Below are 27371 nucleotides of genomic sequence, written 5' to 3' on the forward strand. Positions count from 1 at the left end.
CTGCTTATTCCCTTCTGCACATGAAATCTGGTCCAGGAGAACTTCCTCTTTGCTCTGTCGCTCATTATTTTCCTCTCCCACCCCTTCAGGCAACAGTTAAGTTACCTTGGGCATTTCTGGCAAATACATATATCTTACAGCCCTGAAGCCATTTATAAATAGATTTTTATTTATAAAGTCAATTTACATAAAATATGATACTCTCTTAAAAACTGCATATATACAACTTAAGAAATCCTAGCAAGTGCATACAAAAATGCCTTCAATACGTTTTTTTTAAAAAAACTTCAGTTTTCAGAGAAGTGGACCTTCACACCAGGCAAACTCAGACACCACGTTGAAACACAACTTTGCAGTCTTTTACTGAAGTGTTTGGAGAGAATAATAATAATAAAAAACCCAAACAAACACCTTTTTACCTACACCATGTATGTTCCCAAAACATTCTAGCTGGCAGTGTTCAAGAACAAGTGAATAGGACTTGCTAAAAATAAAACCATCTTTTCAACCCTTTTCTCTAAGGTTTTTTGTACAAAAATAAGTCTTCATACACCAGTGTTCCCACAGGCAGTTCAAGTTACATATAAAATAGAATCTGACATGATAAAAAATTCCCTCCCCCTCCAGAAACAAGGAAGCATCAAGTGTTTTTGATTTTTTTCCTTTCCACCCCTCCAAAGCAACACCAGAGAGTAGCGGCGGGAGAGAAGCGGGTTCGCTCGGGCATCCTCTCCATCGGTCGGCAGCTGCCGGCGGGCAGGCGGAGACGCTGTCCCGGCGCAGGGAGCGGGGGCCCCGAAGTGAGTTACATCATTGCACTTTCCACGACCCGAAGACGACGGGTGAACCCGGCGAGAAAAGCAGCCAGCGGGGTCCCGCCGGGGAGGAGGTCAGTACTTCCAAGGGGGATGATGCGGGCGCCGAGGTGCTGCAGGCTGAGCGCGGCTGCGGAGAGATGTGAGGAGAGCCCCGGGTGGGTCCGTGCCCCGCTCCCCCGAGCGCCGGGGCGGTAAAGCGGCCCCCCCTCCCCTCCGGCTGCCCCCTCACCTCCCGCCGGGTCAGTAGCTCCCCAGCCAGCTGGTGAAGTCCAGCAGCTCCCGCTCCTCAGGGCTGAGCGCCGCGTCGTAGCCGCTCTCCTCGGAGGAGCAGGGCGAGCCGGGCACGGAGGAGGCGAAGGAGGGCGAAGCGGAGGAGTAGCCGCCGCCGCCGACTTCCCCGACGGCCACCCGCCCGCGGCCGTCGGGGAAAGAGGCGGCGGCGTCGTGCTCGTCGAGGAGCCGCTGCAGGGCGCGGATGTACTCGACGGCGGAGCGGAGGGTCTCCACCTTGCTCATCTTCTTGCTGGCGGCGCCGTGCGGGACGTGCTGGCGGAGGGCGGCGAAGCCCAGGTTGACGAGCCGCACGCGGTTCCGCTCCCGCTCGTTCCGACGGGCCACGGCGGCCGCCGCCGCCGCCCCGGTGCCCGGCAGGGCGGCGAAGGCCAGGCGGCGCTTGCAGCGCAGCAGCTCGGGGGAGGCGGGACGCCGGCGGCCGCGGGGGGCGGCGGGGGGCAGCGGCGGCAGAGCCCCGCCGTTCATCGCCGGGTGGCCACGGCGGCGGCCGGGGAAAAAAAAAGAAAAAAAAAAATTAAATAACCCCCCCCCCCCGAAAACTAAATTTAAAGTGGGAAGCAGGAAGCGGGGGTGGGCAGCGCGGAGCGGGGGTTCGCTCCCATGCCCCCCGTGCTCTCCCGCCGCCGCTCGGCGCCTCTGCGGCGGGTCCCGCCGTCGGGCGGCCCCTTATCAACGCGCCGCGAGCCCCCGCCGGCCGCACGCGCCGCGCACGCCCCGCCACGCGCGCCCGCCGCCGCCGCGCCCCCGCCCGCGCCCTCCCCCGCGCGCGCCCCCGCCCCCGCGCGCGCCCGGCGCGTGGCGCCGCCGGCCCCGGCACAGCTCCCCCCCCCCCGCATCCTGCCCCGGCCCTGCCCCGGCCCTGCCCCTGCCCCTTGGGGTGCGCTCCCTGCCACCACCCCCAGACCCCCGCTGCAACTTCTCCTTCAAATCGCCGCCCCTGCCCTCGTAAGTTTTAATAATTTATTTTTAATTTAGTTTTTATTATTATTGGTCGGGGGAGGGGTTCTCCTCCCCCCCCCCCCCCCCCCGCCTTCTCCGCACACCGGAGCGGACACGCACGAGCAGCCGGGATTCCCCCTGCTCCCCTCGAGGTGGAAGCCCAGGTCCTGTCCCTTCAAATGTGCCACCAACCTTCTCCCTCCCAAAACCGGGAACCTTGCAGGTGACTCAGGGTTTTCCCTGCGGAGCGGAGAGTGCCGGCACCCAGCTGCCGGTCGGCGTTTGTCGGACAGAGGCAAAGAGGCTCTGCTTTGTTAGATCCACCGAAAAAGTATAATAACAAAAATTTATAGCAGTGGTGTGACTCATCTTACCAAGGCTGTTCTCTGCAGGCCAGCTTTTTGGGCTTCAATAGGAGTTTCAAGGATAAAGGCATAGAGAGGAGAAGGAAAATGTAAAGCCTTTGTGGCTCAGGGATTGCACCGTGCTTCCCTCTGCCATGCCAAGCAGTCCCTCTTGGCTCTCCATCAAGCAAGCCTTGCTTCCAGCTCCAGCAGTAAGAGCAGCAGGGTAAGGTGCTTTGGGATAGCTGAATTGAATGGGGAGGAAAAAAGAACTTCCTTTTGGAGTCCTGGAAGCTGATGTGAAGAGATAACTTGCACAGTGTTTTGATAAATGAACAGGGTGGATTGGAGGGGGGCTACATGAACCCACTGCCCAAGGGCTGCATCCACTCTGAGCTTCAACAAACAAACAAAAAGATCCAACCACGCGATGCTAAAGCAGACCCTCTCACTGGCTTCAGTGGGGCCGACCACGTCCCCTGTGCCAGGTGCCAAGCTGGTGCTGGTATGACCCCTTGGCGTGACCATCAGCAGGAGGTAGAGGGTGCTCATCTACTGAGGGGTTAAATCAACTGCTAATTAGAGTAACTGAAGCGCAAACTGTCTTCTGCAGGTTTCCCTCCACCCTGAGGCATGTAGGGGAAGGATGTCTGAGGCAGCTCAGTTACATTGCTTCACTTTTGTGGAGGGACCATAACCCCATCTCAGGAAAATGCTCAAAGCTGGTGTCGCTGGCAGCAACTTGGTGGCAGGGACGTATGCATGCCCATGGCAGAGCTCTCGTCACATGGATGGGTGCCAGCATGATTTGGGTATCAAAGTAAGGGTCTGTATATCCCCCTGGCTACCCTGAACCTCTCTGGTGCTTCTCCTTGGGTGTTTTGAAGCCAAAACTGGTAATTCAAAGAGCTATCTGTGATTTTTAGATGTGACATGGAGGGGGCTCGTTTGTACCTGTGTGGGGTATTTAGGGAGCAGCAAGGCTCCACCATGTTGAAAGATAAATATTTTTCGTGAGGGTCTGTTGCAATATCAGTGGGTTGAAGGAACCAGGCCCACTGGGCTGTCACAGGCAGCTGGGCTGAAATTCCTGGAAGTGACAGTAAGGAGCATGCAAGAGCTTCAATTTTCTGGCAATCCCACTCAAGCACACATAAGGTTTAGCACCCAAATTCAGTGGCTTCTGAGACATTCTTGGCCGTGCTATAGGCCTGGGGGAAAACCTAGGCTGGGAAAACCAGCTTCTCTGAAGGATTTGACCCGAGAGGAGCAGCCCATGGTGTGTGGCACAGATGGGAGCATTTTGCCTGGTGGGTTCCCAGCAGCGCAGGGGAGCTGCTTGTGCCTGTGTTCATGTTTGTGAGTGTGAGTGTTCACAGACTGCTTGCTCAGCCCAGGCAATGTAATGCACTTGTCTTCAGCATCCACAAAGCTGCCTTGGATGGTGAAGGGAGCTTCCCTTGCACTCACTGTCAGTCACAGCTTAGTCAGTAAGGGCATTACTGCAGTGGAGTAATATCAATGTTCTTTAATTACCCCGTCTTTAATTTCTGCTGAAAGCCTTTTTTACAGGAAAGGGGAAGCTGCTGTCCTTGAAACTTTTCGAGAGAAAACCTTCTGTATCAAAGAGCCATGCTCAAGAGTAATAACTGGATTTTTATCATACAAAAATAACTGCAGGGAATTTTTTTTCATTAATAATGCGCACTTCAAACATCAGTAAACCCAGTCCCAAGGGAGAGTGTGCAGCCTCCAGCCACAGTGATTCCACGCTCAGGTCAGGGATGAACTTGACTGGTCCAAATTGGCTTCAGGGCTGCTGATCATAATGTGTGTTTCCAACCAGATGTGGCCATCAGGTCTGGGCCTGAGCACAACACACAGCAACTGCTTACACATTTTCCTAACAGTGCAGCTGGCTTCCTGACGGTCTGAAGGAACCTAGGTAGGTACATCCTGTACTCAGAGAAGTGCAATCTTATTTGAAATCTCTTTATAGAGTTAATGACTATGTAAGATCCAGTAGAACAAGACATCATTAAACACTGTCTGTGTTCACAATCAACTTCCTGATCATAATCTGGGTAGAGAGGGCATCCAGCAATATGCTACCCATCCCCAGAGAGTGGGGAGAAGAAATTCTCCTCTACTGGAGCAGGTAAGGCAAAAATGATAATTGCATGGTTGGTGTGGACATCTTGCAGCCCCGTGTGGCTTTGTCCACACTGCAAGGTGGCTAAACTACTCTCAGAGAGAGGGGAGTTCTGTCATAAAGGGTCTCCAAGCCCTGATGCTGCATGTTAGTTCTTGCATCTGCCAAAGGTGAGAGCAAAGCGCTGCCCCTGACTTGTCACGTGTGTCACCTGCAGACGGGGTGCTGGGTCAGTGCAAATGTACCTGCATTACAGGCAGCGGACATGAGCTTTCTAGGGGTTTTTGACAAAACTTTATGGACCTCGGTGGAAAGCAACAGAGGTCCTGTTGCAATAAGGCGTGAGAGGATGAATGCCAGAAATAAAGGGCAATGGGTAGTTGAGTAGCCATATTTTTGTGAGCAGGTGAGTCCCCATTTGCCAGGCTGGGCTGTGTCCAGGCTGGTTTTTTTAGGAGCAGAGCTAGATGGAGCAGGGCTCGCATTGTGTCTTCAGGTCTTTCATCTGCACAGCTGGCTTCTGGGCAGTTATGGTTTGCAATTAGATAACATGGGGAAAAGAAAAAATAATTTAGTTTGAGTAGGGGGATGTGATTTAGAGCTAACAGTACAATTCTTTTACTTTCAGTGGAGAAAAAAGTTCATTTGAGTTTATTGTTTGAAGGGAACTCCCTGTCTTCAGCTTATGCTCTTTTCCAATGTAATCTTTCTGTGGTTTGATGAACTATTTTTAATAACTCTTCTGGCATTTTATTTGCTCACCTATAATAATTTCAAATTGCCTGGGAATCGCTAGAGGATTTCAGAGACACACGTTGAAAATAATAAGTGAAAAAGTCCTTTGGAGATATTATGATTTCTCTCTGGTTTTGTCTCTTCCAAGGCAGCCTCCAGCCAGCCTTGTTTCCATTCACAGTGGAGTTGTATGGTGTATCTGACACTTGGCAAAGCCCAGCACCTCCCCCTTTTCTCCTCTCCTTCTCTTTTTGAAAAGAGATGGCCCTGGGTTTAAAAGTTGATTTTTAGCTTTGATTGTGTGTATGTGCTATACGAATGCTAAGCAGCCTTTACAATGCATCCTTGTGATATGTCTGGGAAGGCAGACGGGGGCTGTGCAGTCTCCCTGGCTTCCCATCATTCCTATGGCTGCGGTGTGGTTTGATATGAACATGTTTTATTTACGAACAAGCTTTAGGGTGAATACAGCTGTGTTATGGGCGGTGGCTGAGGGACCAAATGGGCTGAGCTACTGACACTTGTAAATCTGCCACATTTGGAGCGGTTTTCTACTGTGGAGGAGAGGTATTTTTCCTAATGGTGCTGTAGGCTGGAAAAAGAGGAGACTCCTGAGAAGCTGCAAGGACCTGGCACAGATGTGTCCTGCCTGGATGATGAGTGTAGTTTGGGCTCCTGGGTAACATCCTCTTTCTGCTTCCAGCCCATCCTTTCTCAGGATCATGAGTAGCAGTGTCCCAAAGCCAAGGGGAAAGTTTCTCTTACCTGCTGCCTCAACAGAGTTCGAGCAGCTGAGGCTGGGGTGTTGCTGTTCCATCATTGGTGCCTGCACCAATAGAGTAAGAGCCAGAAAAGTGGACATTGAGAAAGCACTAGCGTGAATTCAGCCTCTTCTCCTCCATTTGTGTTTAGTGTCCCAAGTTCACCTCATGCAGTATTAACACATCAAATCCCCCAGCTCTTTCAGGACATCCCTCTGACAGCACAGGCATCATTTTCCTCCAGCTCAGCAGAGGGTTGGAGGTTTATAGCTTTGCAAAAAATATGGCCTGGCTTGTTCCCCTTTTTAAATCAGTCCTTCCCTTCTGGGTGAGGTGACATGTCCTTCTGAGACCTGTGCAACTGGGGATGCTGGTATATATTTTCATAACAGAAATCTGCAAGCTGCCACAAGGCTAGAAGAAGAGAGTACCTGTCCTCCCTGGGGTATTTTCAGCTTCACTACCATCTTTCCATGCTCCAGCTGATAACCAGAGATAAGGGATGAAGCCAGAGGCAGGAGCTGTGGTCATCTGTGGTTTTTACACAGCATTTGAGCGTGATAAGTTGTGCTCTTGCAAAGGGGACCAACTGATAAAACCTGGTAGGGCAGGCAGGAGGCCGAGTCTTGCCAGAAAAGCCATGCTGCCATCCAGCTCACATGCTGACTGCGAGGACGGTTCCCCAGCATGCCACCAGCCCTACCTCTCTTCCCACTGGGATGAGGCTGTGGGGACACCCTGCTTCTCACCAGTGTTCCCTGGACAGAGAGCTGCTGAGGCAGGTGTGTGCCAATGACAGGGCACCCAGAGGAAGTTTAATCCCATAGAAAATTGTACAGATTGCCTTTTTGATGCACACAGGTAAGACACAAGAGCACACAGGCTCTGTGTTCCTCTCAGTAGTGCCCTTCCATGTGCCAAATGTGCCTCTCTCAATCACAGCCCAGCCTCTTAATATCCCAGCTCTACTGGTGCTCCTGTTTTTTGGGGGGGTGAGGGACTGGCTTTTTTTTGGTTTCTTTTTGAGTGAGAGAGTAACTCCTTTTACTCTTGTTATTTTTTTTAATATTAGAAATCCACATACACTCTGCTTTCAGAGCTCTGTGAATCAGTGAAGGTACATGGCTGGAGACAAAAGGAGACAGAACATATTTTGTGGAAAGACTAGAAGCCCTTCCAAGGGGTGTAGATGTCGATTTGGTGACCTCTCAGGTGGACCTGCTGTGAGGTGCGAGGCTCCTGCAGGGACAGAGATCTTCGTTCAACTGGGGAGGGAACTGCCCGTTAGAAAGCCCCCGTCGATCATCCCAACCTTCGGGAAGGGGTTCTGCTGGCCTATGGGGACCTCTAGTGTGAGACCTGGCTTCTCACAAGTCTTGCTTTGGTGGCCGGCATTTCGGATTGGGGAAGGAACTGGGGTCTAGGGGGAAAAAAAGATGGGCTTGATGGTTTTTCTCCCGTCCCTCGCTGTGAAACAGGCTCTGTGTGGGCTCAGGTGAGACAGTTACACACTTGCTCACTGTCGCTCGCGGTTGGGCTGCCCTAGCTGGTGTTCAACACGGAACTGTTCTCATACCTTCTTGCAACCCTTCCAGATTTAACCTGTAACTCCACCTGTGGACCAGCCCTGCTGCCTTTATACCCGTGAATCCTCCCCTTGAAAATGCAAGTGACAACACCCCCATCTGTCCCCTAGTGCCAGAACAAATGATGGGTGCTCACAGCTCTGCATTCAGATGCAGTCCTAACTCTGACAGTGTTTTATAAGGCATTTTCCCCACCTGGCCTCTCCCCAGGGGTCAGGGACACCCCTCCCGAGCAGGGGTGGCAGGGCATCAGCTACCTCACCAACCTGTTGTCCTCTCCCCACTGCCCTCCTTCCCTGCTGTCCATCTGTTGCTTTTTCTCATCTGGTCTTCATCTGGTGGCCAGAGATGGAAGGTCTCTGTCTGCACATGGGTCAGGGGTACATCAGTTTCTCCTGCTGGGCATCAGACACCACCCCCCTAGGGCAGGGACCTGCAAGCCACGGGGACATCTGTTTCTGGCAACAGCCATGGCAGCTCTCAGTGGTGTCTCGGGAGGTTGCAACCAAGATATTTTGCAAGAAAGCTAGTATGTAGTCAGAAAATCATGACATACTTTCCCCTGCACACATGGCTTTGTGCAACTCACTTTCTCTTGCTTCTCTTTGATCTACAAACTGCATCTTCCTTCCTTTTTTCACTCCTCTCCTCCTGCTTCTTTGTCATCTTCCTGTAACTTCAGTAACTAATGTGGGATGGTTTTACTTTTTTACCCCCTTTCTTTGACTTCTGGGAGAAGTTCAACTAATTTTCATTATTCTATTTCACCTGTTTTCCACGTGAAAACGGGTCTTGTTCTTTCTTGAAAACTAATCTTGTTCCAAAACAAAGGATGATTAAGGCACTCATCATTCAGGCTCACTTTGGCCAGATTATTCTTGAGGCTTCTTTGTGATTTACTTTTGAGAAATATGCATTAAGAAGACAGCTGGTTTTGAAGACCAGAAGTCACCTGAGTTTTTTGTAGCTGTGGGTCCGGGGAGTCTTCAGTGATAGGAGAGGGGAAAGGACAGGGTTAAAATGTCCATGGACAGTGAGGGTCTCCTGAGCAGGGACTTATATTTGCACATAGCCATTTTCTTGAATAAAATACTACCAAAGATGGTTTATTTCCTTGTCTGCAAATAAAAGTTTTAATAGAGACTCAGCTATAGGTTATTGCCATGTGGTGGCTTTAAACTTAGAGAGGAGACTCTTACATAGACCTGCTTGGGGGATTTGATCTCTTCTTCAAACAACAGGGATTTTTTTGTTCTAAATAACACTTTCCTAAGCTTTTTCCCAAGATACTTTTTATGCAGATTATAAAAAAAAAAAGGTATTGACAACGTTCATTAAGCAAAACTGCATCCCACTGAAAGTCAAACCCAGGGTATTTTGATACTGACTCTTGATTGAACAGTTTCAATTTTTTTTTTGAGGAGCTATGCTCCAAACTCCGTGAAAAGTTGTTTTTCTGTATGTCTTTCCTTCTTTCCCAGCTGGGAAGAAACTGTGTGGGAGCTGACAGCAGCCAAGGGAGCCTGTGCAGAAGGTGACTGCCCTAAACAGGATTTACTAATCAGGCAGGAGGAGGTGCATCGGCACGTGGTGGGGACTGCGCTTCCTGAGAGGCCCCGCTGTGGTCATGCCTCCCCTTGGTGGAAACCCAGGCTTTATCAAGGGCTGGAGGGACCAACTGCAGCTCTCTCTGGGAACAAGCTGCCATGGGACTGAGGTGCGGGATGAGGACCACCAAGTGCCAGCTGCTGGTGACCAGCCTCTGTGTCATGGTGAGCAGGCAGGTTTGGGGGGATCTCTGCAGAACCAAGATGAACTGTTGCCTTTCCCATCCGTGCTCAGAGAGGGTCAGGTTTTCCCACATTCTGTTTTTCGCGGGCAGAGGGCAAGCAAAGCCAACTGCCTGAGTTATCATTGCGCCCTGGGTGGTTATCGCTGGCCACCAGCATTGCCCCCCCTCCACTGATAGACTTCTGGTTTCTCAGGGCTGTCACACCACTGCAGGTCTTTCACAACTCAGCAGCTGCCTCAAAAGAGAAAGGAAAGGTCCCTGCTGGCAGAATGGGTGGTTTTCAGCAAAAAGATTTTTCTCCTGTCTCCTTGGAGCAAAAGAGGGCAGATGGACCTGCTGCAGTCATACTAGTTGCTGAGAGGGTGGTTGGCTACAGGTGGAGTCAGTGAGGAAACTGCAAGGCTTTGATGGAAGTGTGTGTGAGAGACCTGTGGATCAGCACCGCAAAGCAAAAGCAATTCTAGGGATTCTTTTTATCAGCTTTTGAAGCAAATTCAACGGGAGTTTCTTGACATGTGCAGTTAGAGCTGATGGGAAATGGTGGAAAGTGGAGAACATTTCTCCTGGATGTTTTTGACTTGTGTGTTCTTGTTGCCTTTTCACTTCATCGAAACTTACCAGCTTAATACTACTACTACTACTACTTCTATTACTACTGCTACTACTGCTAATCTGTATTTAGTTCAAAGAGGGTTGGTGGCTTGGAGAGAGTGTAATTAAAAGGTAGTATCTTATTTTGGCCCACACATGAAATTCATAGTTTGTCCAAATTTCAGTATTCCAAGACTGTTGGCTGCAGCGGCTGTAAGGTTGTTCTGTCTTCCAAATAAGAATATATGTCATTTGGAAGAAATCAAAGGAGTATTGGTAGCAAGCATTAAGTATAGCCTTTAAGACTTAGACTGCTGTTTCTCAGAAATCTGAGCTAACTGGTGTTGCACTTAGCATTTTGCTAGGTGTGGGTCAAGATATGCAGTAATGTATAGTATGAAGTGTCAGAAGGTACCACAAATTAGGTCGGACAAAATGCTGCAGTTTGGATGTATTTAGTCTCCAAAACTGTAAGTCTACTCCAAAAGCTATTATAAAATGTCACACAGAGGGGATTATGGTGACATCACACTGTCACATTTGGCACAGGTATAGCTGCCTTTTATTGTAAAGGCACAAAAAGATGAAGTCTTATCTTAGGAGCTAGGAGTGGGCTTGCATTTTGTATTTTACAGGTTCAGTACACTAAATTTGGAGCTGTTTTTAACTGTGCCTCTGCCACCAGTCATGCTGTGAGAAGCCCTGCCCTAGAGCCAGGTGCCATCAGAAATGTTCCCTCTCCATCACCTGGACTTACTTTGGGCAACATGGAGGGTGATGTGCTAGTAGTTGCCCCATAGGCATACCTGTGCTTTCAGGAATGGGACAGAAGCAGATAGGCCAGCAACATGTTGCAGAGAAAGAAGCCAGCCCAGATAACTTAGAACAGCACAGGACTCATCTCTTTGCACTCTACAATAGGAAACAGAGCCATTAGCAGGCAATGGGACTAGCATTGCAAAGAGCAAAGCAAAGAACGTCATCCCTGCCCAAAACCACTCTTGAAGGTAGGAGCCCTCACAACTGCATGTGTGTAGTCTGCCAAGTGGGGTGGGGCTGCACAGGTGTGCTGCAAGAGCATTGATCCTCTGGGGTTTCTTCATGTAGTGGGAATTTAATCCACAGACAATGGCAAAGAGACTGTGGGCTGCAGAATATCACATGTACTCATTATGCAAGAGAGAAAAAGAGCTGTAGTATTTTTAAGTGTCTGGGGTTTGTCCTTTTATGTGCGCTTTTGGGTACATGTGGTGTACCCTGATCTGGATGATCAGGCTGTCTGCATTTGCATAGGGCTCGGGAGCATCAAGATACACCTCAAAGCTTTGTGTGCACCCAACAAGAGCTGCTGCCTTGTAAATCCCTTCCTAAAACCCTTCTTTTCCAGCTGCTGGGGCTATCTGTTGCCACGCTGAGCACAGTTACCCACTATGGGCTCCATTTTACCCTCATCAGCGATATCTCCCTGGATGGCAACTCCTACAGGGTTATCCACTACAGAGGTATGTTGTGGTCACAACCCAGTGAGACTTTTAGTGATACCAGGAGCTGCAAAATTCTCTAAACAAATTGAAGGAAATGCAGAGGTGTCTCAAGAGGAGGAAGGGGCTGGTTTTTGGAGAATGCATTAGGAGTAACACAGTCCCGCAGGCACGTTTTCCGCCTGTGTCAGACCCACATGCCAGGCACCAAAGGGTGCTGTGGGAGCACAGGGTGCTCAGGTGCTTCTGCATTTGCACCTGTGCCTCTATTCACCATCTCCCCACGCTCCACCTGAGCCTTCAGCACAGGGGGAGCTCCTCTGCCACAGACAACCTAAAGATGCAGGGCTGGCAGGGCCCTGAGAGCATGGGGAGAGACACTGTTTGAGAAATTTAAGCAGAGCATAGAAAATTGAGGCTGGGAGGAGAAATGCATGGAAACACCTGGGGTGTTTTCCCTTTCACAATGGAGAAATATAAACTGAGTCTCAGGTACAAGGGTAGAGCAAAGATAGCCCACATACTAAAATACCCTATTCGCCTGTGCTGCACTTGCATCTGCGGCTTCTTCCAAGCTGTATCCTGGGCTTAAACATGCTCATACCCTCTCTAGATCCTGGTTCTCAATTTCAGTTTAACAAAGCAGGTGTAAAAACTATGTTAGTACAAAGCTAAGGTACAGTCCTCCCCTGTTCCTACACACATAGGGGTTATATATTGGCACTGACTGCAGCCTTGCAGGCTCTCCCATCCCAGCCACCGCTCTCCAGCAATGCTTCCACTTGCCTTGCTTGCAAGCATTACCTCTGCATGGCTGGGGTAGCAAAGCCCTTTGCAGCGCTGTGATCCTTGAGCCCTGCCCTGGGGTACCGGCTGCGATCCTGCCTCAGCCAGGAGGAAACCAGAGGGCAAGTGTTGCACCAGATTAGCAGCGCCCAGAGTCCTGATAGGGGTGGTGGGACAGCTGCTGTACTCCTCACTAGGGGGGATCCTTATCAGAGTGCTGAAATAATTGGCAGCTTGTGGTCTGTTGGGTGGACCAACACCCTTTTAGGGTGCTTCAGTCTGCTGGAGCTGTGGGAACCGCTCAGAGGTTTACAGCCCTGCCAGACAAGCCAAGCATACACAGCTGGAGTGTACTGAATGAATTACCAAAAAAATTTCAGTTCTGCAACCTGGGCATTTTGGGCTGGCTCCCCAAAATACACTTTTTTGGCCCCTCTCTGGGTAAAAGCATCAGACTAAGCCTCTGCTAGCACTTAGCATCTGACCACAGCTCCCATGTCTGACTTCCTTCCAGCTTTCTACTTTGGGATCTGCCTCAGCATGACCCTGATCCTGGCAGCCCTGCTGAGCTCTGCCGCCACGGTGCGGGAATCGCAGTGCCTCACCGCCATGGTGCGTATCCAGAGGGACTGGAGGGGAGGGGACCTTCATCACCTTGGGCTGGTGCCATAAAATTGTGGTGCTGGGGGCTGTTTTGCCTTATGCCTGAGAGCATGCATGACTGGGGAAGGAGGCCCTGTTGTTTCACCCTGTATTGCAAAGGGACATTTTTGTAAAAGCATGACCTTGCAGAGCTCTTCAGGCTAAGCATTGCATCTTTCTGCACCTTGTTTCTTTTGCCAAAGTTTTGTGTATGCAGCTTTCAGAGGGAACAGGCTTATTTGCCAAAGCCACTACGGTGATGACAATTCCAGGGTATTTCTTTTCTCACCAAGTCAACACATGGTTTATGTGGGGAAACTTTAGCAAAGCAATTTTGAGTCCCACATTGTTCCTCTGATTTGTGACAGCAAAATTAGCCTCCCTTCTTCTTCTCGCACTGCAAACATCCACCACAGTGGTGCTGGTGTGAGGCATACAAAGCATGGCAGCAGGCATGGGGGATTTGGGCTGGACCCTCAGTTTCTGCCTATAAGGAGAGGGTGGAGAGGTAGCACAAGAGCTGAAATTCCCCCTTTCTCCTCTCCATCGTCCACAGCGAAGTGTATGTGTGGGCCTAGACCATGTCAACAGTAGTAAGCTGGATTGTGAGCTCAGCTCCATTTAAAAACATGGCCTGCACATGGGGCTTAGCCTGCATAGAGCAGCTTCCAGCCTCAGCTGGAGGGATGAGTGGAAAAGCACTGCTCACTGCATATTTTCCTGTGCTAAGTGAAGGGGAGGAGTTAACAGTTGGGCTGCTGAGCATGAAGTTGTGCTTAATATAAAATAATTGCATTGCTGTCATATATAAACTAACTTTAGAGAGATTTATCTAATCTATGTAAATGGGGGAAATTATACTGATGGCAGAAATGAGAAGCTGACACCTTAAAATCCAGTGCAAAGCAGCTACTGAAGTTAATGTTTTCACCTCCTCAAAATGTAATCTTCCTTTCTCTGTCAGAGATGCTCACAGGGGCCTGAGTGACACAGTTCCCATTAATACCTCTAGCAGATTATGTGTAACTCCCTTCTCTTTTGCTGAAGTGCATTAATGTGTGCCTGCAATTACCACATCTAAACCAACAGGTGGGTATGTACAGATTAATGGAGATTGTCATGGCTGCCTGAAAATACAGTCAAACTTCTCCATAATGTTTATTTGTTGACTTACTCTCTGGTATAGTTTGGGCCGTTCCACTGCGTAGAACAAGCTGTTAAAATGATAGCCGTTTACTGAAGCGATATTTAAAGAGTGCCTTCCCCGCAGCTGTGGCCACGAGGCACCATCCCAGGCTGCTCTCACCAGGGAACCTCCTGGCTGCCTTTAAGCTCCGTTTGCGCCGTCTCCGGCAGCGTTGGGGGCAGTGTCCAGCCTCCGGGCAGGAGGTGACGGGCGATACCCGAGCGAGGGGCCGCTCCACGCCGCGCTCCGCCGCTGGAGGGGGCCGCGGGTCCGCCAGCCGCCCGCTTCCCATCGGCACCGGGGGATGCTGGGGAACGCTCCGGGAACGGGAGCAGTCCCCGTAACCCCTGCGGGGCACTGGCACATCCCCGGCCCTTAGAAATTAACGGGAACCCTGGGAAATACCCAAGAGCTGGCCACGAGCGACCGTATTCTCTGCTCCAATTCGTCCAAGCGGCTCATTAGCATCTCAAATCACACACGGGAACTTTGCCTGTTCCTGTGCATCGCCTGCGCCCCCGCCCCTCCTAACTGTATCTTACACCAAGGACCAGCCTGCCGCTTGTTTACCCCTTAGTTCCTGCCCCCTCCCAAGGCACATCTGATCTGCCTTCGAGAAGCAAAGGCAGGGAGAGCCAACCCTGACGGCTGCCGTGAGGTGTAGTGGCAGGCAGGAGTGGGGTTCGGCTCTGTGGGGCTTCGAAACTTCTTTTCAGTGTCTCGTCCAGCCCTGCCGATCCCTGCTGGGCTGTGGCTTCCAGCCCTGCTACTTGCTGCTTTTTTCCTCTTTCTGCAATAGAGATGATCTTTCACCTTCCCCCATTATTGATTTTAAAGGACTTTTCCTCCCTGCAAAGAGTGTGTCTTATTTAGAAGACCATTTAATTTGCTCTAATCAAAGAGGGAAGACACCAGACTATTTGGCCTGACATCTGTGGCTCTACATGAAACCAAGCCACACTCAGGGGATATCTGCATCAATGTGGCTAATCCACCACAATACCACTTGGTAAACCAGCCACCCAGGGGAAAAGCTAACCAGGATGCAGATGGGCTTAAAGGAGCACTTTTTTTTGTCAATTTGAATTATAAATGCTCGTGCTGCCTGGCTATCTGGAGGTCTGTGTGTTTACAGAGGAGTGGTCTCAGGTCTTTGCAGACATTACTGGTGGTGTTCTAATACACAGTGGTGCGCAGTGGTTAGAAACTAGAACGGGTCAAACTGGTTTAAGCACACATATCTCAGGAGATTGTCTTGTAGCTGCGTTAGCAGCACCACCAGACCAGACAGATGCTACTGGGCATCCACTGATGCTTGCAAGGAAGCTGGTTCTGAGAAAGTAGCTGAGAAATAAAGGATAAAAAATTATGTTCTAAAATCCAGAAATATTATCCCTGAAGCTCCTCTTAAACAGGGAGAATGGCAACAAGTTTATTGACTGTCCTCCAGCTCAGGCAAACTCTGCTTTCTGGTGGTCCATCATGCAGTCAGTCCTGAATGTAAATTTCCTGCAGCTCTCACAGCCCCTGGAGGCCATGTCGCTATTGAAGGGGAGGAAAAGGAAGGAATTTTTCCTAGTACTGCTTGTACAAAGGAAACACTTTGGCATCGGTGAGGTTTAAGGACTCATGTGTTGTTACCTGGTCAGGCAGAGAAAGGAAAAGGAAAAAGAAGCAGGGAGCAACATGCAAACCATAACATCCCAGCTGAAATTCTTACATCTGAGCTTTACAGCCTAAAGCTCCACTTGTTTAGAGGAAAATTTGTATTCAGGATGGAGCAGCTGTTCCATCTGAAAATTTCTGTGGTAAAAAGCCTCAGTGAATGCCCGGTATAACCCAGTTTTTCATCAAGTGATGTGCCAGTGGGGTCAGCACACAGCACAGGCTGTTTGCTTTACTGTACCCAGGTGTATCATTGTAGGCAAGTGTGTAGAGGGTCCTTAATATCACTGCAGTGCACTTCACCATCTTCCTTTCGCAGTTCATCTGCCTCCTGTGCTCTCCCTCATGGTGCAACACTCCTGAATGAGACATCTGCATGCTCAGCTGGTGCTGAGGACAGATTCCTCTTTCGGGCTGAGATCACTGACTCCTGTTTGCTATGTCGAAAGGCAGAAGCACTGTGTGCTTTCAGACGAACTGGGTCAGGGAGGGAGGGACAAAACCTGATGGATGCAATCTGAAATTAGCTCCCCTTTTCCTGCCCCTGGCCTGTGCAGTCTGGCAGGGAGCTGGCCCTTGCAATGACCACAGCAGTGCCAAAAAGCAGCTAGAGATGAGCAGGGCAGAGGTCAGCTCCTTCCCTGAGAGTGTGGGAGTTTGGCAGAGCTACTGAACCCAGTCTGAGCTAAAGGATCCCTCCCTCATCCGAAGCAGATCCCCTTAGCCAAAGGGGAAGCACCAGAAAGGTGAATTAAAAGAAACACCAGCCAACTGACAGGATGCTGTTTCAGTGGATTCTGCCAAGTCTGTCAAAGATAAATTGTTCCTTGCAGCAAGGATGGAAACAAGGTCATTCATAAAAGAGTAATGGATGTCTGGCTGGTGACAGCCCTCCACGGGGCTGATGGGACTGCCTTCCGCAAAGGGAGCAGGCAGCAGCCTGTGGCTGTCTCCAAGGAGCTCCAAGGGTCTGGGAGACGGTGAACCAGCTTCGACCCTTCCACATTTAGTATGCAAACTGCACGTTGCCTTTTTCTTTGTTCCTCCAAATGTCTTCTAATGTAATTAGAAAGTTGTTCTTCCAAAAGCCTTTTGGCTGGGAAGGGAAAAAGCAGGCTATAATTCATTTATAGGATGTTCTTGGAGCCATGTAATTGCTGTGCACCGGCTGGATGGAGGGGGAGCTTCCCAAGGGGCCACGTCTTGGTACTCCCAGAGAAACTAGACAGAAATAAAGGGAGAGCTAACGCTGAACGTGAAGGACTGAAGTGTGGGGTGGAGCTGAGGAAGGGAGGATGAGAAGGAGGATTTTAATCTGATGGAGGTTCCGGCCCCAGAGATATGTTGTAAGTGCTGGAGCTGGGGGGGAGGAAGGGAGAGCATGGGGAAGAAATTTGGGTGGTATCACTGGCACGCTGTTGTTTGCACTCACCGGGTACATGGTGGGTCCTCTCAATTATAACCTCAATGGAACAATGTGCAGAAGAGCGCTTACATTGCTATCAATGTTGATTTTTTTAATCTGACTTAATTTTTTTGAAATTATTTTCTTGTTTTTGAACTTTTTTTGGTTAAAACGATTTTGGTTAAAACGATGACTTTGTTACTCTGTTTGGTGGGGGAGTTGTTAAAGGAAGTGCAAAATGCAGGGTCTGGTCCTAGTGAGGAGCAACCTGAAATGCCTGTGTAACCTCACCTCCTCCCTCCAGTTTGTGCTGTACTTGCAGGGGTTGAACCCCCCACTCTGTGACATCTTGCCCTGTGAGCTCTTCCACATCCTCACTACTTGTATGCCCCTTGCCATGTCAGCATTTGATCAAACTTTTCCTCCTATTTCCTTTAGGGTCTTCTGTAATCTCATTTCAGCTCCTAGCAAGGCAACGAGTGATCTCATCAGCTATATGTCCAGGCAGCTGCCAAAATAATAAAAGAAAGGAGTGACTGGACATACATAATTTAAGATTTTTCGTAAGAGCTGTAACACGGTTTTTACCAGTGCCTGATGTAGAGCCTGAAACAAGGTGGCCCCCAAAAAGTGGTGAAATGCCAATGGCAGTCTTGTTCCAGGAGCAAAGCCACTGGACAGGGCAGAGGAACACAGCAGATGGACAAGAACCAGCAAAAGGCAGTTTATTGGCATGTTCTCTTTCATGTCCAGGATTTGAAGTAACACATTTTCTTTTCCTGCTGCATATGCATGAGTTTGTATTTCTTTTTTCTGAGCAAATTTTTATTAGTGAAGCAGAATTGGTAGAAGCAATGCTTTTCTTCCTCTCCTTAAACTTGAATTTGGTAAAACTTCATGTAAGATGTAATCTTTTTCAAGTTAATTCAGCTATATCATACAATGAAAACAGTCATAGAAAAAAATTACAAACAAAATAAGGTGCAGTGAGCTGGGTAATTTTCCCCTCCTGCATACTGTTGTGTTGGAAGAGGCACAATTTCACAGAAAAACTTGTAAGGGCATTAATTTTCCACTGGTACTTATTCACTATCTTTTGTCGTTCCAAGACTAAGCTGTGGATTCATATTTGATGAGCCCATTTAGCCTTCAAATGCTTCACAGGCACTTTTTTCCTTCCCTTTTTTATTTTTTTTTTTTATGTGAACAAGATCCTTTGGTCCAGCTGTCACAGCAGGCAAGTGCTGTTTACATCAGGGTTTGGATTCTTTTTTGTCCATATTTATTCAAATAAAGAGACAAAGCATGTAACTTCCAGCTCTGCAAGCCTAGGGAAGAAGGCAAAAGTCAAGTTACCTCCTGCATTGTTGCCATTTTTGTTTAGACACGTCAGGGTCAGTTGCTGGCCTTGATTATATTTCTGTCATCCTGTTGTCTAACTAGGGTGGTGCTGATTTAAAGAAGGAGGCTTGACCATGCAGCTGCCACCTTGCTCACTGAGTAAAGTCCAGCTCCTCTTCCAGAGCAGGTTGCTCTTTATGCTGGTTACTCACTTCTTTATGGACAATTTGTGTGGGGTTTCCCCTCTTTGAAGCCAATAGCCAAGTTTTAAATGCAGGGGATTGAATTCCACGAGTAAGGAGATGCTATTCTGAGGTACAGTCCTCCTGCAGAACAGGAGCATACTGAAAATACAATGTTTCTATCCCCCCTTTTTCTTTTTCCAAGGGGAACTTGGGCAGAATAGATTAACTGCTCCACAGGAAGCTGCCTGCATTTTTGGTCAACCTCTTCAAGTTGCCATGGTGTAATTAGAGGACTTCTGATGGAGAATCACATTATTGTCCATCTAATTTCTTTTAAGTAACCAGCATTATGAGGGATATTAAAAGAAGGTGATGTTTAAACTTTAATGAAACTTGCTCAAACAAGCATATTAAATATGTCCTTATGGTGTTTGCTAATGGATATTTTTCTCCCCATACTGTAGCTGATGGTATTTTTCCTCTTTATCCTCAGGGATTTTTCTGTTTTGCTCTGGCCTTCTGCGGATTGATCCCAGCTGCCTGCTGGAGATACACACACAGCACGGAGGTAAGGGTTGGCTGCTTAGGAAATACCACCAGCATCTCATCAGAGATTTTTTTTGTAGCAACTATTTCTCCCATAAAAGGGACAGCTGGTAGTAATTAAGCCATCCATGGCGAGGTCTATCAGATCCAGGCTCTGTCTTATCTGTCCTTTACAAGAACAGGGCCGCTTTCATGAGCTGCCTCTTCAATGGGATCATCTGAAGGGAGAAGCCATGGAAACCCTCACACGTGGCAAGCTCTTTGTCCTGAAGGCAAAACAAAATGCAAGTCTCATTTTAAATAGCTTTTGGTTTGTTTTGGTTTGTTTTTTGTTTTGGATTTTTTTGTGAGGGATGTTTGTTTTGTTTTGTTTTAAATGAGATGCTTGACTTCAGAAAAGTCATTTCCAGCTGGTTCTGATTCCTGTAAATGTCAGTTGGGAGCCTCTATTCAAAGGCAATGGCAGGTTGTGGTTGTTCAGGTTGTGTCTGGCAATGGCCAGGAGAAACATCCAGGAGATGTGTTTATTAACTGGCAGCAGTGGTACAGGAAAAACAATAGAGTGAAAAATGGTGTTTTGGGTCGCTATCATGCTGAACCAGAAAGAGAAGGTTGGAGGAGATTGAATTTGGAAGAAAGTTAGGGTTTGAATTGTTAACCCAGAGCTTGCTGGTGCTGTGGTAGATGGATGGTGTGGGAGATGCAAGGTGCTGGGGAAGTTGAGTCGAGGTATGCAGAGTTGCTAAAGTGCATCACAGTGGGTAACCATAACCTGGGGCTGGGATGCCCCTGAGGCCAGGGTATTTGGCTGCTGGGGAAAGCAGAAATTGACCTTAGTATTTAGTAGCCTAAAGAACTTTATACTTTTTTTAACCTTTTCCTAATCTGATATAATTTGCTTTTTGCATATTTATTCCTCTTCCCATTCAGAGGGATTGTTGCTATTAGGTCTTTGTGAATTCCTCTTTCTGCATCCCTGCATTCAAAAAATATAAATTTTAAGGGACTTGGAAGTGCAAAAAAATCATGACATCTTTCTTTTGAAAGCAGAACACTGATATTTTAGGCAAGAACTTAAATTATCTGACAGTAACTCAGATAAGTGTTTGGGGCTTTGATCAATGTTTCATGCAGTGGGTCAGTCCCTGTCTCCATTTTTCTCCTTTCCAGTCCCAGTCCCATGCCATAACCTGCAATGTCCCAGGCCCAGTGAGGATGTGAGTGATGTGAAACATCATCCCAGTGGATTAGGGATTGATGCTGCCAGCTCATCTTTTTAGGATTACAGATATTGTGATCAAAGACCAGTGTATCAGAAAGCTGGCTGTGAGCCTTCCTTCTGTGATGGAGGAGCACAACTCCTTCAATATCCTGGAGACTCAATCCATACTAGGACTGCTGTGATTGATTTTCCTGAGGACAAGGAGCCCTGTCCCATAACGGTTCACTGTGCTGTGCATAAATTAAAATCCAGTTGTTCTGAAAGCAGAAGTCAAGGTTAAGGTGAGGGATAAGGTCCTGCTTCTCTAGAAAGTTTGTCCAGAGCTGACCAGTGGCCCCAGGAGTTGAAAATCCTTCGAAATGTGCAGATGGCTGTGTTGGATCAGACTAAAGTTGTTGGCTGAGGTAGGTTGTTGGCCAACCTGCTGTTGGCCAAGGTAGCAGCATGAAAACCCAGCAAGCACAAAGCAGTACTTTTTCAGATGACAACAGCTTGTGGCTCAGGTGTCTGCTAGTGGCACCTGCTGGTGCCTCTGCCTTTAATGTTCTCAGTGGATTTTTCCTCTGTGAATTTGTCCAACTGCTTTGGAAACATTAGGGTGAGTGCTGATGGCACAACAGCATCTTTTATCTGTGTGCTTAACTGGCTGAAGCAGGTTCAATCAGAGCTGAGACACCCGTGAAAAAGCCTCTGTGGTTTTTTTCTCATTATTTCAGGCAAAACTATCAAAATTTATTACATTCAAACTAACAATTTAATATGGAAATAATTTTGTTTTCATGACCAACATGGAAGGGACGCCTCGAGCACACTTTCTTCCTTCTTCTGCAGAAGGTAAATGATAGATTAATGCAAAAGCTGTGCCAGTAAAGGAGAAATGGCACCAGAAACTGTGTCTGGTTGGTCTTGTGAAATTTTGTTATCCAAATAGACTATTTAGTTATACTTTAATCCAAATAGGGAGAGTAGGGCATAAAAAGTCTGGAAGAAAAAGCTGTATACTGGGTTAATACAGGGATGTGCCATTCAAAAAATATTTTGCTCAAAATATTTAAAGGAGAATTACTTCGTATATCTTTTAATCACTACATCTGTTTTTACTTCAAATTATTTTTAGGGGTTTCTTTGCTCTGAGTGCCCTGCCCACAAATGCACCCATGGTTATGGTTAGCTTTAGTAATTGGTTGGGTTTCTGTAAGCAAAACAGCAAAGCAGCTTCCACTAGGCAAAATGAAGGGTTTTTGTAAAAGGTTTACTTTCTGGCTAAAGAAAACCAGCAGTGTTTCTGACAACAGAAAAAATAAAATACTGTTAGAGACCGTCTTGGGTTTCTCTGCTTCCTAAAATGTAAAGAGAAGCAGGGAATATAAATGAGGGAAGAGGTAATTAGAAGTGTCACTTGCAAAACATATGGAAATTTAGTTTCGATTGCAAAGTAACCCGTCTCACTAGAGAGAGAAATGCAGGTGACAGAGGGATATGCAGATGTGTCTGTCCCTCCAGGACAGAAAGACAGGTAGTGCAGTGGTACAGAAAATTGAATGAAGCTGGGGGAAACTCCTGAAGTGTCATTATAGAGCTGTTTATTTGTCTGACTTTCTCAAAATAAAGAACCAAATTAAAGCAGGTGTCCTCTGCTGCCTACTGCATGTCAGTGCTCTCAGAAATAGTTAATTGTGGTAATCTGGGGGGAAAAAATCAAACTCAATCAAGCTGGTGGGTGTCTTGTAAGACTGATGGGATGTAGACAGCTATCAAGTAAGGAACAGAATTGGGGGATGTAAAACTAAATATGGATGAATATGCCCATTACATGTGCCTGAATCACTGACCCTGAGAGCACCAGGGGGTTACTGCCCCCCATTCATATCTAAAACAAAAATTTGATTTTTTTCCATGCAAAATACATTGACTTTCCAGTGAAAAGCCAGACAGAAAATTAGCCTGTTCAGTTTGGAAATGCCAGCTGGGAGCTGTTGGTGGTAGATCCCATCCTCTTCTTCCCCACGGGCAAGGTGACAAACACAGGCAGCACTGAAAGAAGAGCCCTCCTTTCCCCTTGCAAGCTGGGGGATGGGAGGTCTCCCCTACAATCCATGGCATATGCTTCAGTGGTTTACTCCTTTTGATCGAAAAAAAAAGAGAGGAAAAAAGAAAATCTACATTTTCTTTGTAAAGCAGACCCCTCTTATAGAAAATCATCTGAAACATAAAATCCCAATATTGAAAAATAATTTTGATGGTTATTATCCAGAGAAAATAGATAGAAACATTGCTTGAACATGATGAAAGTGAGATGCCCTTTCTGCCTGTGTGGCTCTTTCAGAGCCCTGTTTACAGTACTTACAGAGAAGCTGGACAGGGAAAAAGGAAAAGTTATTTGTAAATATTTGATATTCTCAGACCTGGCACTGTAAACAAAATGTAAGTCTTTTAATTTCCCATTCTTTTCTGCTTTTGCGACCTTCTGTAGCTTCTGAACATATTCTTTCATACAGATGCCAAATGTTTTAATTTCAAGTTATCTGTGTTCAGATAGACTCGATGTCACTATAGCCCTTATTCTTGAAATAATGTATGCCAGGCATGCAGTAGTCATGAACCTGAGGTTTGTCATGCTTTATCCTAAAAGGCTGCATTGCAATTGTTCTTCCTCTCAGTAGGAGATCTAGCCAGGAAAGTGTTGCAAACCTGCCTGATGAAGGACAGTGATGGTGCAATCAAAGCAAACTAGAGATCAATGTACATGGGAGGGCAGAGAGAATGACCTCTATGCAAGTGTCTTTGACAGAACAGCTGTGGTAACCACAGAAATTATGAGGTTTTCAGATGGTTTTCAGCCACATTAGGAAGTCCTGGTTCCTGAAGCTGAAGAGCTGAGTCTTGTTTTCCAAAGTTATTTTTATGGCAGTTCCTTTCCCACAAACCGCTGTCTAAGTGAGGTCTCTCAGTCATTCACAGTGTGGCTGAAAGCAGCTAGGACCTAGGATGCAGAGAGGGACATAGGAGAGACATGCCACATCTGGCACAGCTGGTGGGGAGGGCTGCTGCTTCCTCCTCCCCAGCTTCGCTTTTCTCCTCGCCCATTAACTGCTGCTTTGCAAACATGTCTGCAGAGGCTGGAGCAAAGATGTACCTGTAGCTGCCATATAGAAGACTTACTAACCAACACAAAAATAGAATCACAGAATCATTAAGGTTTGAAAAGGCCTCCAAGATCATTGAGTCCAACCTTTGACCAATCAACTAGAGGCTCCAAGTGCCACGTCCAGTCATTTCTTGAACACCTTCAGGGACAGTGACTCCACCACCTTCCTGGGCAGCCTGTTCAAATGCCTGGCCACCCTTTCAATGAAGAAATTCTTCCTCACGTCTAGCCTGAACCTTCCCTGGAACAGCTTGAGACTATGTCCTCTTGTCCTGTCACTAGTTGCCTGAGAGAAGAGACCGATGATCCCCACCTGGCTACAACCTCCTTTCAGGTAGTTGTAGAGAGTGATAAGGTTGCCTCTGAGCCTCCTTTTCTGCAGGCTAAACAATCCCAGCTCCCTCAGCTGCTCCTCACTGGACTTACTCTCCAGACCCTTCACCAGCTTCTTTGCCCTTCTCTGGATTCGCTCCAGCACCTCAATGTCTTTCTTGTAGTGAGGGGCCCAGAACTGGATACAGGACTCGAGGCGTGGCCTCACCAATGCCATGTACAAAGAGGCAATCACTTCCCTTGTTCCAGTGGCCACACTATTTTTGATACAGGGCAGGATGCCATTTGCCTTCTTGTCCACATGGGCACACTGCTCGCTCATGTTCAGCTCTCAACCAGCACCCCCTGGTCTTTTTTCCCCTGGGGTTCCTTCCAACCACTATTCCCCAAGCCTATAGTGCTTCATGTGGTTGTTGACCTCACTTGACCAAAGTGCAGGAACCAGCACATTGCCTTGTTGAACCTGAGGTTTGGGGTTTTGTTCTGGGCCCCACTGTGAAAGAGGCCAGAGGAGTTTTTATGCCATGTCATCTTCTGCTGTTCCCGTTCCCTGCAGCAGCTGAACCATCCTTCCAGCAGCCTTGCGGTTCTAGCAGCTTTGTGGTGCCAGCCCTGTAAACCAGACAGGATGACAGGGTGGGTTGGTGACAGTAAAGTCACTGTAACATGCAAGAAGTTTTGCAACAAGAATGAGTGTTTTAATTACAGAGGTTTGTTCACAGGTAAAAGCGTAAAACGGATTAAATTATGACTTCTCAACTCAGGGGAAATTTTGAACCTGGTGCAATTAGTTGCCCATATTCCTGGCAGAGGGCCTGATTCCCCATGTCCCTTGAATGAAGAGGTTGCTTGGATTTGCACTGACTGTGATGATCTGGTAATCTCTTAGTTATCAAGTGGTTTCTCATGTTTCTGGGTGATTTCAAAAGCCTGTGGCTTTTGGCTCCATGTGAGTGGGAAGACATTAGCCCCTCTGTGTTGCACTGCTTGTACTCAGAGAATAAATGTAAGGATTTAGCTTTTTATGGGCAGGGAACATAAGCCATCCATATCCATCCTTATTCTCCTGCAGTGTTGCTCTGCTTCCTCCAAAGGAACCTGTTTGCTCTCCCCTCCTGGGTCTGGGAAGTGGAAACAGAGTCTTCTATGCTTTGTTAGAAAGCAAGGTGGTACCTCTTAGGATGGTGATTTTCTAACAGGCCCCGGGATGTGCAGCTGGAATTAAGTTGCAGCTGTTAAATAACAAACACTGCCACACCTGGGGCTCGCTCTTGAACAGAGCAGCTTCCCTTGTCCCTTTCCTGCATGTGGGACCAGCGCTGGTTTTTCTGTCTCTGTCCCAGCCAGTACTTTTGCAAAGCCATACACAGCATTTGCCTGGGTCTCCAAGAGGCAAATACTCTCTTTTCATGCAAAAAATCAGCACATGCATTTCTTATTTCTGCAGGTATGCAAGGAATGACCGAGAACTTCCCAGTTAATTTCTTAAGTGGGGCTGTAGAGGTCCTTCTAGCAGCAAACCAAGTCTGCAGGTTTTCCAGGGTGTGTTTGTGCCTATCATCGCTGCCTCTGGTGTATGTTGGGGTGAAGTCTTGCAGGGTCTGGTCTGTCTCATCTGTGGACAGTAATTAAATGCAGGCTGAAGTCCTAGAGATTTTAATGAGACTTAAACACAAGCTGAAGTTGTGTTCATGTGCTTTCTGAAACCAGACCTGAAGCATACAGATAGTTTCCTTTTGGTTTTTGGTTCAGTGGGGCTGGATCAGGATTGTAGCCGCTCACAGGGGTCTTTCAAGAGCACTTACAAAAATTAGCAGTTTGGCTGTGAGAACACTGTGAATAATCTGATGTGCTCCTTGCTCTTGCTGTTTATCTGCCAGGCACAATCACTTTAAGGTAAGGACCAAGCTTTTCCCATTCTCTGAACTCCATGGGAAAAACAAAAGAGGAGGGAAACCCCTCCCTCTTCCTTAACGTTTTAAAATATTTTGACTCTTTCCCAGTGTTTATGTTCTCATCACACAGTAATGGCCCACTCCCCCCAGCGAGACACTGTTCTCCTTTGTCTGAGCCTCCACACAAGCATTTGCACTCATGGGTTCTGTAATTTATTGCTGCCCTGACGCTGAACCCACACGGCCCCATTTCTGCCGCTTTTGTTAGCTGGAGCTCCCGCCCACAGCAGCACCAGCCATGGTACCTGAGGCTACTTGGATAGTTGCCATCCCACCTTCATGCACCTGTGGGATGCTCACTGCAGCAGGACAGGCACCACCAGCTCAGAGGGCTAACAGGGCTGCCCTGGAGCTGGCTCTGTTGCTGATACAACCTAAAAACCTAATTAAAAAAACCAAGGAGATTTTGATACACTGAGGCTGGTGACACGCACAAGGAGTGCAGGCCCAGATCTGAAGGATTTAGGGGAAAAAAATGTGTTGATGTTGATTAGCTGCCCATCCAGGTTTTCTGTGCTTCCTATACAGCATCTGGTGCTCTGCCACAGGCACAGAGCAATGCTCCTGGCTGCATCCAGAGTAGCACAGAGGTGGCCTTGGCAGTTTATGGCTTAGTTGAGCATGAGGCTCTGATGTCCTCCTGCCCACTGGCCAAAAGGGGTGTATAGCACTCATACGGTTAGATTTTTCCTGTTCTTTTTGGGAGGTGGATATAGGAAATGAGGAGGAGGTGAGCAGGGTAACAGCTCAGCACTTTCGCATGTTTTAAGTGTTTTGTGCAAGGACCTGATGGAAGCACTGGGACTGGAGAGAAGTAGCTTTGTAAGGCTTTGATTTTCCTGAGTTTTTTGTTCCACAATGGTTTTTGGTCTCTCTTCTTCTGTGTATTTCCTCAATGATTGTCCAAAGGATGGTCAGGGTTTGCCTGATCCTCTGGCCATACGAGAAGGTGGGTGGGAGTGCATATGTCTTCCCCCCCCCCCCATATGTGTACAGATAGATATAAAATCTGTATCTATATACAGATATAGGGGCCCTCAAAGGCTCCTCTGGTTTGCAGTGCTGGTTGGATTTCTGCATCTGGGAATGACTGGCTGGAAGAAGGCTGGAGAGGAGGGGAGCTAATAAGCGATAAAGGAAATAAAAACTTGCAGCATGCTGTAATGACTGTGTGTAGACAGGCAATGAGGGCTTGGCTGAGCATGGATGGGGGAGCTCGTCTTACCATGTGCTCGATCCATGTGATGGGAGTTGCTCTGTAATCTGGCTAAAGAACCCAGCCTGGCTTTCTCTCCTCTGTTTCATTGAAGTTGCAGCATTGCTTTGCCCAAACCCAAGCTGTTGCATCTGCCTCCCCCCTGTTTCTGACACGCTGTGAACACGTGCAGTTCTGCACACCAGGGAGGAAAGGAAAGGCAGAGACAACAAAATGCAGAAGTGTTTTTCTTACTGGAACAAGGAAGA

At 47.9% G+C, this 27371-nt stretch overlaps 2 protein-coding genes across 2 annotated transcripts in view; one reads left to right on the forward strand and one right to left on the reverse strand.

Annotated features, from left to right (window-relative positions):
* Nucleotides 1-232: 232 nt before the first annotated feature.
* On the reverse strand, nt 233-1577 carry ASCL2 (achaete-scute family bHLH transcription factor 2). Its single transcript, XM_051804045.1, has 2 exons — nt 1048-1577; nt 233-945 (listed from the first exon to the last, which is right to left on the reverse strand). The coding sequence occupies exon 1, from the start codon at nt 1575-1577 to the stop codon at nt 1059-1061; it is 519 nt and encodes a 172-aa protein (XP_051660005.1). The 3' UTR covers nt 233-945; nt 1048-1058.
* A 7758-nt stretch (nt 1578-9335) lies between these two features.
* The window catches only part of TSPAN32 (tetraspanin 32), a 30780-nt gene continuing 12744 nt past the window's right edge, over nt 9336-27371 (forward strand). The window contains exons 1-4 of the mRNA XM_051804052.1: nt 9336-9401; nt 11400-11514; nt 12794-12891; nt 19197-19271. Of these exons, the coding sequence (XP_051660012.1) occupies nt 9336-9401; nt 11400-11514; nt 12794-12891; nt 19197-19271 (354 nt within the window). The remainder of the gene's footprint in view (nt 9402-11399; nt 11515-12793; nt 12892-19196; nt 19272-27371) is intronic.

This window comes from Manacus candei, unplaced genomic scaffold (assembly GCF_025592945.1).
Source record: "Manacus candei isolate 608988 ecotype Guabito, Panama unplaced genomic scaffold, ASM2559294v1 h1tg000060l, whole genome shotgun sequence".
NCBI classification, from domain to species: Eukaryota; Metazoa; Chordata; class Aves; order Passeriformes; family Pipridae; genus Manacus; species Manacus candei.

Bases quoted from the DNA above. Each gene is read 5' to 3' on its own strand.
- ASCL2 (XM_051804045.1), bottom strand. From the start codon at position 1,577: ATGAACGGCGGGGCTCTGCCGCCGCTGCCCCCCGCCGCCCCCCGCGGC.